Source organism: Mustelus asterias, chromosome 26 (genome assembly GCF_964213995.1).
Source record: "Mustelus asterias chromosome 26, sMusAst1.hap1.1, whole genome shotgun sequence".
Lineage (NCBI taxonomy): Eukaryota > Metazoa > Chordata > Chondrichthyes > Carcharhiniformes > Triakidae > Mustelus > Mustelus asterias.
The window spans coordinates 37,647,364-37,659,445 of record NC_135826.1 but is presented as its reverse complement, the minus strand read 5'-3'; the positions used below and the strand labels follow the sequence as shown (position 1 = coordinate 37,659,445).

Genomic DNA, 12,082 nt, shown 5'->3' with positions numbered 1-12,082 from the left:
CGTGGTGGAAGATACAGGAAGGATATCAGAGGTAGGTTCTTTACGCAGAGAGTGGTTGGGGTGTGGAATGGACTGCCTGCAGTGATAGTGGAGTCAGACACTTTAGGAACATTTAAGCGGTTATTGGATAGGCACATGGAGCACACCAGGATGGTAGGGAGTGGGATAGCTTGATCTTGGTTTCAGATAAAGCTCGGCACAACATCGTGGGCCGAAGGGCCTGTTCTGTGCTGTACTGTTCTATTCTATCTATCTAAACATATAAGATTATGAAGGGAATAGATAAGATAGAAGCAGGGAAGTTGTTTCCACTGGCGGGTGAAACTAGAACTAGGGGCATAGCCTCAAAATAAGGGGGAGCTGATTTAGGACTGAGTTGAGGAGGAACATCTTCACACAAAGGGTTGTGAATCTATGGAATTCCCTGCCCAGTGAAGCAGTTGAGGCTACCTCATTGAATGTTTTTATAGACAAGGATAGATAAATTTTTGAACAGTAAAGGAATTAAGGGCTACGGTGAGCGGGCGGGTAAGTGGAGCGGAGTCCACAATAAGATCAGCCATAATTTAATTGAATGGTGGAGCAGGCTCGAGGGGTCAGATGGCCTACTCCTTGATCTTAACAAATCTACTGGATATTTCTGAGAATGTAGCGAGTAGAATAGATAAGGGGGAACCAGTGGATGTATTTGGGCTTTCGGAAAGCTTTCGATAAGGTCCCTCACAAGAGGTTAGTGAACAAAGTTAAAGCACGTGGGATAGGTGGTAATGTAGTGACGTGGATCGAGAACTGGCTGATAAACAGGAATCAGTGGGTGGGAATAAATGGAGCTTTTTCTCACTGGCAGCAGTGACTTGCGGGATACTGCATGGGTTGGCGATGGGGGCATGGGGGGGTCAGCGCCGGGAGCCCAGCTCTTCACAATATTTATAAATGACTCTGAAGTGCCAAAACCCGCTTTAGCCCTGAACTCACCCTTTATCCTCAATGTTTCTGGAACTTTCTCTCAGGCGTACGAGCGTGCAGCCAGTGATGAGGTGATGTTTGTTATCCAGTTGGTCAAACGGTTGCTGATGGTCATCGCCAGACCGGCACGACTCCTGGAATGTTTGGTGAGTTTCAAACCTGTAACATATCGACCTGAAAATAAAGTCAAACTAACTTACCCTGAATAATCAGTGACTCTGTACAGTTACACAGTGAGTGATCCTTACCCTGCTGAATAAACAGTGACTCTGTACAGTTACACAGTGAGTGATCCTTACCCTGAATAAACAGTGACTCTGTACAGTTACACAGTGTGATCCTTACCCTGCTGAATACACAGTGACTCTGTACAATTACACAGTGAGTGATCCTTACCCTGAATAAACAGTGACTCTGTACAGTTACACAGTGTTATCCTTACCCTGCTGAATAAACAGTGACTCTGTACAGTTATACAGAGTGATCCTTACCCTGAATAAACAGTGACTCTGTACAGTTACACAGTGAGTGATCCTTACCCTGCTGAATAAACAGTGACTCTGTACAGTTACACAGTGAGTGATCCTTACCCTGAATAAACAGTGACTCTGTACAGTTACACAGTGAGTGATCCTTACCCTGCTGAATAAACAGTGACTCTGTACAGTTACACAGTGAGTGATCCTTACCCTGCTGAATAAACAGTGACTCTGTACAGTTATACAGAGTGATCCTTACCCTGAATAAACAGTGACTCTGTACAGTTACACAGAGTGATCCTTACCCTGCTGAATGCACAGTGACTCTGTACAGTTACACAGTGAGTGATCCTTACCCTGAATAAACAGTGACTCTGTACAGTTACACAGTGAGTGATCCTTACCCTGAATAAACAGTGACTCTGTACAGTTACACAGTGAGTGATCCTTACCCTGAATAAACAGTGACTCTGTACAGTTACACAGTGAGTGATCCTTACCCTGAATAAACAGTGACTCTGTACAGTTACACAGTGAGTGATCCTTACCCTGAATAAACAGTGACTCTGTACAGTTACACAGTGAGTGATCCTTACCCTGAATAAACAGTGACTCTGTACAGTTACACAGTGAGTGATCCTTACCCTGAATAAACAATGACTCTGTACAGGTACACAGTGAGTGATCCTTACCCTGCTGAATAAACAGTGACTCTGTACAGTTACACAGTGAGTGATCCTTACCCTGCTGAATAAACAGTGACTCTCCACAGTTCGTGAGTAATCTTTATCCAGCTACAGCGCTGATCTGATTTATTGTCTGATAATTTTCTGAACTTTTTTGACAGGAGTTTGATCCAGAAGAGTTTTATCATTTACTGGAAGCAGCCGAGGGTCTCGCAAAGATTGGGCAAGGAATAAAGACAGATATCCCCCGATACATCATCAGCCAGTTGGGCCTAACCAAGGATCCACTCCAGGGTAAGAATGTGTCATTCCGTTTCTCTCCTCTAATTACCAATAATTCCTTCCTGCAGTTTGTCCACATCGATGATGAGTTTTTATTGGTGTCTTTTCAATTTCGGTTATTGTGATATTCTGCTCAGTTCTATTTCCAACTTTGTTTATTCAGAAATCGTTCAGCTGGATGGTTTAAACAAAATCACTCCGTCATCTGATTTTCAGGATGTGAGTATTATCCTGTTTCTTTTCCACTGCAATGGATGTCTGATGCTGGGATGTAGCAGTATTGATGTGGTAATTGTACATGGCATTCTGTCTAATGACACATCTCGGCCAGTGGAGTACTGAGGGAGTGCCGCACTGTCAGAGGGTCAGTACTGAGGGAGTGCCGCACTGTCAGAGGGTCAGTAATGAGGGAGTGCCGCACTGTCAGAGGGTCAGTACTGAGGGAGTGTCGCACTATCAGAGGGTCAGTACTGAGGGAGTGCCACACTGTCAGAGGGTCAGTGCTGAGGGAGTGCCGCACTATCAGAGGGTCAGTGCTGAGGGGGTGCCGCACTGTCAGAGGGTCAGTACTGAGGGAGTGCTGCACTGTCAGAGGGTCAGTACTGAGGGAGTGCCGCACTGTCAGAGGGTCAGTACTGAGGGAGTGTCGCACTATCAGAGGGTCAGTACTGAGGGAGTGCCGCACTGTCAGAGGGTCAGTGCTGAGGGAGTGCTGCACTGTCAGAGGGTCAGTACTGAGGGAGTGCTGCACTGTCAGAGGGTCAGTACTGAGGGAGTGCCGCACTGTCAGAGGGTCAGTACTGAGGGAGTGTCGCACTGTCAGAGGGTCAATACTGAGGGAGTGTCGCACCATCGGAGGGTCAGTACTGAGGGAGTGCTGCACTGTCAGAGGGTCAGTACTGAGGGAGTGCTGCACTGTCAGAGGGTCAGTACTGAGGGAGTGTCGCACTATCGGAGGTCAGTACTGAGGGAGTGTCGCACTATCGGAGGTCAGTACTGAGGGAGTGCCGCACTGTCAGAGGGTCAGTACTGAGGGAGTGTCGCACTATCGGAGGTCAGTACTGAGGGAGTGCTGCACTGTCAGAGGGTCAGTGCTGAGGGAGTGCTGCACTGTCAGAGGGTCAGTACTGAGGGAGTGCCGCACTGTCAGAGGGTCAGTACTGAGGGAGTGCTGCACTGTCAGAGGGTCAGTACTGAGGGAGTGCCGCACTGTCAGAGGGTCAGTACTGAGGGAGTGTCGCACTATCGGAGGTCAGTACTGAGGGAGTGCCGCACTGTCAGAGGATCAGTACTGAGGGAGTGCCGCACTGTCAGAGGGTCAGTACTGAGGGAGTGCTGCACTGTCAGAGGGTCAGTACTGAGGGAGTGCTGCACTATCAGAGGGTCAGTACTGAGGGAGTGCTGCACTATCAGAGGGTCAGTACTGAGGGAGTGCTGCACTATCAGAGGGTCAGTACTGAGGGGGCGCCGCACTGTCAGAGGGTCAGTACTGAGGGAGTGCTGCACTATCAGAGGGTCAGTGCTGAGGGATGCTGCACTATCAGAGGGTCAGTACTGAGGGAGTGCTGCACTGTCAGAGGGTCAGTACTGAGGGAGTGCTGCACTATCAGAGGGTCAGTACTGAGGGGGCGCCGCACTGTCAGAGGTCAGTAGTGAGGGAGTGCTGCACTATTAGAGGTCAGTACTGAGGGATGCTGCACTATCAGAGGGTCAGTACTGAGGGGGCGCCGCACTGTCAGAGGGTCAGTGCTGAGGGAGTGCCGCACTATCAGAGGTCAGTACTGAGGGAGTGCTGCACTATCAGAGGTCAGTACTGAGGGGGCGCCGCACTGTCAGAGGGTCAGTGCTGAGGGAGTGCCGCACTGTCAGAGGGTCAGTACTGAGGGAGTGCTGCACTATCAGAGGGTCAGTGCTGAGGGAGTGCTGCACTGTCAGAGGGTCAGTACTGAGGGAGTGCTGCACTGTCAGAGGGTCAGTACTGAGGGAGTGCTGCACTGTCAGAGGGTCAGTACTGAGGGAGTGCCGCACTGTCAGAGGGTCATGTTTGAGCCTCTTGGTTGCTGTGGAATAAAGGAGACATGAGTTCTGCATCTTCATAAAATACCTTTATTTCTTTGATCCAACTCCACGTACAATTATCCACCAACACCCAGTGCCCCCTGTAGACCCTTTATATATCAGTGACTTCTGTTGGATAATTATCAAATTAGGAGTTAATTGGAAGGTCTGTTAACCCATTCCTAACATTCCTTGCAGAGAAAAATAATGAAGAATATCGTTTCCACAGAAAACACAAAACACTGAAAAAATCACACATTCACAGAAGGATACACTTTCCTTAATAATGTCCAAAGGTTTCTTTGAACTAGCTCCTTTCTTAATAAAACAATTGGATAACTGATAGCTACTATCGACCCATTTAATTTTTGATATTTCCCCTTTGTCCAGCATCTGCTTTAAGCTGGCTGTGTCGATCCTCAATCTTCTCATTTACACGTTTTGTGGAGTACACATTTTCCCACAGGGATTTATTGTCAATGTGACACTCGATGGGTATTTTACTCGAATCTCCGAACACCAAAATTTCTGTTAATATCTGGGATATATAAAAGGCCATATCCACTCTACAAGGCTCAGTGTCTCAGCAGCCAATGTGCTATTTACCACTCTCATTTTCTAGGTTTCCCACACAAGGGGGCAATATTTTCCATTTTCCCCCAAAGAAAGATTATAAAATCTCCCGCGCTTGAAAACCCTTCACATAAATTCGCAGAGGATGCGGCAGTACAAACTGAGTGTGTCAGGTGCCAAAGATCACCCATATACGGGAACCTCAAAACACATTCCCGCATTTTTAGTTTGCCCTCATTGTGTCTTCCACTGTGGGATCATTCATTTTTGTACTCAACTCTAGGACATTAAAACTAACACCTGGTCTGTCTACCCAGCCAATTCAGTTGTCCAATCAAACTTCGGAGTTTCTCTTTTTCCGTCTTGGAAACTACCACATCCTTTTGTGAAGCCCGACCGCGAGTAATTGCCCTTGGGCTGATAATCTCCAAATAAGATTGCTGATGTAAATGATGTAATGCCAGTAAAACATCGCAGGATCTGCTTTCAACAGGCAACAGTCTAACTTTAATAAAACCGACCTTATCGAAAAATACCAAACTCTAGGTGCATGATTTCATCCATATTGGGCCGAAGAGCCTGTTTCCATGCTGTAAACCTCTGACTGTATATACACATTTAATTAACTTCCAGAGTACTCCTTCTGTGTTAGCTGCCTCTTTGGGAGGGCGGAGAAAGATGTCTCTCTGAAGCTGATGCCCCTGCAAAAAGGCAGCTTTAATATTGATAAATTTGCATTCCCAGGCCTTTGTAGCTAACAGAGCCAAGATCATCTTTAAAGTAACCTTTCCTGCCGTAGGTGAATCCTTAAATCCTGCTCTAAATTTTCTTCAAGTCCCCTTGCCACAAGCCTGGCCTTTGCCTTATAAGCTCCATCAGGAAGCACCTTTTCCATGCAAATCAACCTGAGAGATAGAGCTCTTTGTCCCCTTTCTGATACTCCCGTGTATACCCCAAATTCACTCCAACTCTGCAGTTCTTGCTGGTTAGCATCTTTTATAACTTTTTCATTTAATTTATTGAAAGCTGCCAAAACCTCACGAACATGTGGGCTTCCACTCCTAGTATCGTTCGTAGTCTTACCCATATTCCGAGACCTTGTCAAGCCCCCTATCCCGCCGGATATCTCGTTCTGAACTACCATTGCTTGATCTTTCCCTCCTGCTGTAGGATGTACTTGATCTCTCCCTGTGATCACCTTCACAATCAGACTTACTGTCTGAACTGACACTATGTTTCTGTGCCCTCCATTTTGGAACTTTGTGATCCCAATCCATGGTCCTGACAGCTTCCCCTGTATTCTGTACATTCAACCAGTGTTTATACTTTCCAGTGGCCTTCCCTGCTCTACTCATGACAGTTGCATCTTTCCATTGACCAGACCCTTCAGGCAAGTAAGTCACTTTTGTACCACCTTTTTGCAGTTGTCCTTTAGGAAAAATGGCCTGTTCTAGTTCATCAGAAGCATTGTGTTCCTTTATGGATACCCTGTCTATTTCAGATAACTGGTTCTCATAATTCTGTAACACACGAGTATCAGATGACCCTGGTTCCTCATCATGTTCGTCTACTCTAAATTCGCAAATTGGTAACCTGTACCATCGTCCTTGATGAATGTGCCCTAACAGTCTGATTATCATGTTTCTAAACAATTGTTTTGCCATCTCTGCCTATAACCTTCCCTGTACCTTTCCATTCATTGAAATTCGCTCTCTTATATGTCTCTCTTACTATGTCTCCTTGCTGTAAAACGGTGTTTGATGGCCGTGCCTTAAAGTTCTGCGACTTCTTTCAGAAACTTCTGCTTCCAAAGATGCTCTGCGACTTGTATGCAATGCATTTAAATGCTCAGCAAAGGCAGAGCGAATTATAGTCCCTTCCCAAGCTGGAGGCTGGTTATTCAAAATGGACAGAATTTTAGGGTCCCTACCAAATACTAATTGATACGGACGATAGCCCCCAACCATTTGCAATGAATTCTTTGCATGTACCGCCCATGCTAAGGCTGAATTTAACTTGCAATTTGGTCTATCTGCCAAAATTTTCCAGAGCATGTCATCTATTACAGCATGGTTTCTCTCTCTCCCCATTATGAAATGAGCTTTCTGCAGCTGTATTTATGACTATGATATTCATATTTTCACACATCCCTAAACTCATCGTTAGCAAATTCCTCCCCATTGTCTGTAAGGAACTTTGCCCTATCCATTTTTCCATGATCTGATCCAGAATTACTCTCTTTTCTTTACTATGGACAACGGTTGATTGACTAAATCTGGTCGCTAAATCTACAAAGTGCAAAATGAATATATTGTTTGCTTTATCCCAGATCTTAAGGTCCATGGCCACAATGTCGTTAAAGTATCTGGCCAAAGATAGAGTTGCTATTGGTTGTGATGGTGTCATTCTGTACTTCCTACAAACCTCACAGTGATCACTCCCCTGTTCTAGCAGCTTAGTATCGTCCTCATCTCTTACACCTTCATCCCTTAATGAAATTTGCAGCCTCTGAGGAGATAGATGCGCAAATTGCCGATGCAGCTTCAACACAATGAGCTTTTTATCAGCTAAAGTCCCATTTCCAGATACTAATAACATTTCTTTAACCTCTTTACCTGAAACATTATTTTTCATTAACGGAATACAATACTGCCCCGACTGTGTAAATTGTAAGTCCACCGTTTTTCCAAAAATTGTTGCCTTATCATTTTCCATATCCAGTTTCATGTGTGCTTTCTTCATCGACGGTCTACTCGGAAGCAAAGGTATCTCACTTGACACAAGATCTATGCTAATGAAATGATTCACTCCGGCAATATTGCAAGGGATCACTACTCTCTTCAGTGTCTTCAGGGTATGATCATACCCAAACCTGAAACTTTCAAATTCTTTAACCTTGTTCCCATTCAGCATTTAAAGAATCCAGATAACATTTTAACCAGTCAATTCCACACACGATAGACGCACAGCTACTGTCCAATACACACACAATTAAAGGACTCTGCAACCAAAACTCATTACAGGGGTAAAAGCTTCTCGTTAATAGGACAATGCGTTCTTTCTAGTCACTCTATCCTTTTCCGATTCTTCTGTGTCATGCGGAGCTTCAAAACACTCTATTGGGTCATTTCCGACAGGTGAAAGCAGGATGAAATTTAGAGTAACACCGATTTATCATACCCTGGGCATTTCTGGGGCTCATTTTCCTGTTACCATTCTCCATATCCTTCATCCTATTAATAGACATTAAAGGGGTTTCTGTCCTCAATTTCTGCGTCGCAGTCTTCCACTGTATTCTCGTAGCCGGCTTGTGCCTTACACTATTAACAGGATGGCGAGATTGTATCTTCCACATTCTGTTTTATCACTGACTGACCCATGTGTGTCATAAAAGCCGTAGGGTTAGAATGTTTCCTCAAAGATTTTTAAGGCCTCTGTCATTTGATCAAATAAGGTATCTATTATCTGCAAACTTAACTCCTGTCAAAACCAGGCGCCTATCCATATTGGTCACTTTAGCATAGTCTAGTAACTTAAATGCCAACACAGACTGTGGAAATTCCAGGCAGTGTTTTTGCAGCCTTTTATATAGTCCACTAAATTCCATCACATACTCTTCAATAGAAATATCTCTGATTTCCAAAATCTATCAAATTCTGACCAGGCTTCATACACACGTAATAAGCCATTCTTTTGATAAATCTTATCCATAATAAGTTCTCCAGACCTTCCTCCAAGTTCAAATATTCCAAATCCAATTCGGAAAATACTTTGCGTCTAATTTTACTTCTCGATGGTAAAGAAAGAGCCAAGGCCTTTTCTTGTTTTCTTTTTCCTAAACCAGTTACCATAGTCCACATGCTGACCTCATGTCTCCATTCATCATAAGGTTCAGTGTCAGAGAGTAATGGTGGATGGTCAGTTCCTGACACTTTTACCCTGGGTTCAGCTATATTGTTGTCTCCAACTCCCTCCTTTGTTGATTTAGAATTTGGATGAATTGTACATTTTTTTCTTCAAAAAAGTCATAACTTGCAGCCGTTTACTTGGAACCAACACCCATCCTCTACTGGCACGGTGCGAGCCTCTGGGTTGCAGTTCAGTTAAAGAGACACGAGTTCTGCTTCTTCATAAACTACCTTTATTTCTCTGATCCAACTCCACATGCAATTCTCCCCAACACCCAGTGCCACCTGTGGCACGGTAGCACAGTGGTTAGCACTGCTGCTTCACAGTTCCAGGGACCTGGGTTCGATTCCCGGCTTGGGTCACTTCTGTGTGGAGTTTGCACATTCTCCTCGTGTCTCAGTGGGTTTCCTCCGGGTGCTCCAGTTCCCTCCCACAGTCCAAAGATGTGCGGGTTAGGTTGATTGGCCATGCTAAAATTGCCCCTTAGTGTCCTGAGATGTGTAGGTAAGAGGGATTAGCGGGTACATATGTAGGGATATGGGGTAGGGCCTGGGTGGGATTGTGGTCAGTGCAGACTCGATGGGCCAAATGGCCTCTTTCTGCACTGTAGGGTTTCTATGATTCTATGAATTATGTCAGTGACTTCTATTGAATAATTGACATCAAATTAGGACTTAATTGGAAGGTCTGTTAACCCATTTCTAACATGCTGCACTATCAGAGGGTCAGTCCTGAGGGAGTGCCGCACTGTCAGAGGGTCAGTACTGATGAACCAACAGGACAGAGTGAGGGGGCAATGGAATGGAGCAGGAGAGTAAACTGAAAACAGATATTCAGTGGGGTTGATGTTACTTTTTGCAGTTTCTGATGGCACCAATTCCACGTTCTTTGCTGAATCTTTGATGTAAAAGCAATGATAATTTTTAATTCAAAAAGTGTTAATTTCTCAGGTCCGAGCAGCGTCTGTTCCAGTGTCGAGAAAGCCCAGTGAGAATGACTTTGAGACCATTAAACTGATTAGTAATGGAGCGTATGGGTAGGTCAAAGACTGATTGCTGTCAGATTCTGTCTCTTACACAGCGAGTTGAAATGGAGAAGTGTTAACCTGCTGTTTGTACTACCCTAGGGCAGTGTATCTTGTCCGACACACAGAAACACGACAGAGATTTGCCATGAAGAAAGTCAACAAACACAACCTGATCCTGAGGAATCAAATCCAACAGGTGTTCGTCGAGCGAGATATCTTAACGTTTGCTGAGAATCCCTTTGTGGTCAGCATGTATTGCTCCTTTGAAACCAGACGCCACCTCTGCATGGTGATGGAGTACGTGGAAGGTAAGCATTGGAGAACCAAAGGTAGCAAAGTGAATGGGGTTCGACCTCAAAATGATGACCTTTTCTGTGACCTGGGCCTGTGACACTCGGGGCATTAAAGCTTTGTTTTATCACAGACATTCAATGAAATTACAACCATTGGATTCACATGGATTAAATGACAGTGGACTAATGGTACTGACTTGGAATCTGTGCTACTGCATTTCATGAACCGAGATCTATACAATACATGATGCATTAAAAGCAGTGACAAGTTCATTGCAGCTTGTATGGCTAAGGCCACTATGCCAGAGACAGCAGGAATGGAATCAACATGTCACCATTAAAACACACTTCCTCACCACAGATCCCACAGCTCACCCACTCGGCTTCAACCTGCCACACCGACATTGGGCACTCCTCAACCCTTTCCGCAGCAGATTGGCACAAGTGAGGCCTCGCCAGGAACCCTGACTGCAGCTGGGGTGCCCCAGTCAGTGACTCGCATCATTGCAGACTGCCCCCTGTGACAATTCAGCAGAGCTACGAGCTCCATACAGCCAGTGCAGAATGTATTGCCTGGCTTAGTGATTACCACATACTCGGAATAAAGAAAGAACAAGATTAATAGGTTAACAACACTGACAGGATAATGGTGTGGTGTAAGTGGACACTACACAGTAAGTAATTGGAGAACACCATTGCCAGTGGTTGGGGAACGGTGTGGGGGAACTGATTGTTGATTTGATTTGATTTATTACTGTCACATGCATTAACATACAGTGAAAAGTATTGTTTCTTGCGCGCTATACAGCCAAAACATACTGTTCATAGAGAAGACCATAAGACATAGGAGCGGAAGTAAGGCCATTCGGCCCATCGAGTCCACTCCGCCATTCAATCATGGTTGATTTCAACTCCATTTACCCGCTCTCTCCCCATAGCCCTTAATTCCTCGAGAAATCAAGAATTTATCAATTTCTGTCTTGAAGACGCTCAACGTCTCGGCCTCCACAGCCCTCTGTGGCAATGAATTCCACAGACCTACCACTCTCTGGCTGAAGAAATTTCTCCTCATCTCTGTTCTAAAGTGACTCCCTTTTATTCTAAGGCTGTGCCCCCGCGTCCTAGTCTCCCCTGCTAATGGAAACAACTTCCCTACGTCCATCCTATCTAAGCCGTTCATTATCTTGTAAGTTTCTATTAGATCTCCCCTCAACCTCCTAAACTCCAATGAATATAATCCCACGATCCTCAGACGTTCATCGTATGTCAGGCCTACCATTCCTGGGATCATCCGTGTGAATCTCCGCTGGACCCGCTCCAGTGCCAGTATGTCCTTCCTGAGGTGTGGGGCCCAAAATTGCTCACAGTACTCCAAATGGGGCCTAACCAGTGCTTTATAAAGCCTCAGAAGTACATCCCTGCTTTTGTATTCCAAGCCTCTTGAGATAAATGACAACATTACAGTTGCTTTCTTAATTACGGACTCAACCTGCAAGTTTACCTTTAGAGAATCCTGGACTAGGACTCCCAAGTCCCTTTGCACTTTAGCATTATGAATTTCGTCACCGTTTAGAAAATAGTCCATGCCTCTATTCTTTTTTCCAAAGTGCAAGACCTCGCACTTGCCCACGTTGAATTTCATCAGCCACTTCTTGGACCACTCTCCTAAACTGTCTAAATCTTTCTGCAGCCTCCCCACCTCCTCAATACTACCTGCCCCTCCACCTATCTTTGTATCATCGGCAAACTTGGCCAGAATGCCCCCAGTCCCGTCATCTAGATCGTTAATATATAAAGAGAACAGCTGTG

The 12,082-nt window shown here is 45.1% G+C and overlaps 1 protein-coding gene across 1 annotated transcript in view; it reads left to right on the top strand.

The window, feature by feature from the left end:
* Positions 1-12,082, top strand: part of LOC144479702 (microtubule-associated serine/threonine-protein kinase 3-like) — a 138,009-nt gene that overhangs the window by 63,619 nt on the left and 62,308 nt on the right. The window contains exons 7-11 of the mRNA XM_078198731.1: positions 1,011-1,112; positions 2,293-2,425; positions 2,577-2,632; positions 9,904-9,989; positions 10,080-10,288. Coding sequence (XP_078054857.1) covers positions 1,011-1,112; positions 2,293-2,425; positions 2,577-2,632; positions 9,904-9,989; positions 10,080-10,288 — 586 coding nt within the window. The remainder of the gene's footprint in view (positions 1-1,010; positions 1,113-2,292; positions 2,426-2,576; positions 2,633-9,903; positions 9,990-10,079; positions 10,289-12,082) is intronic.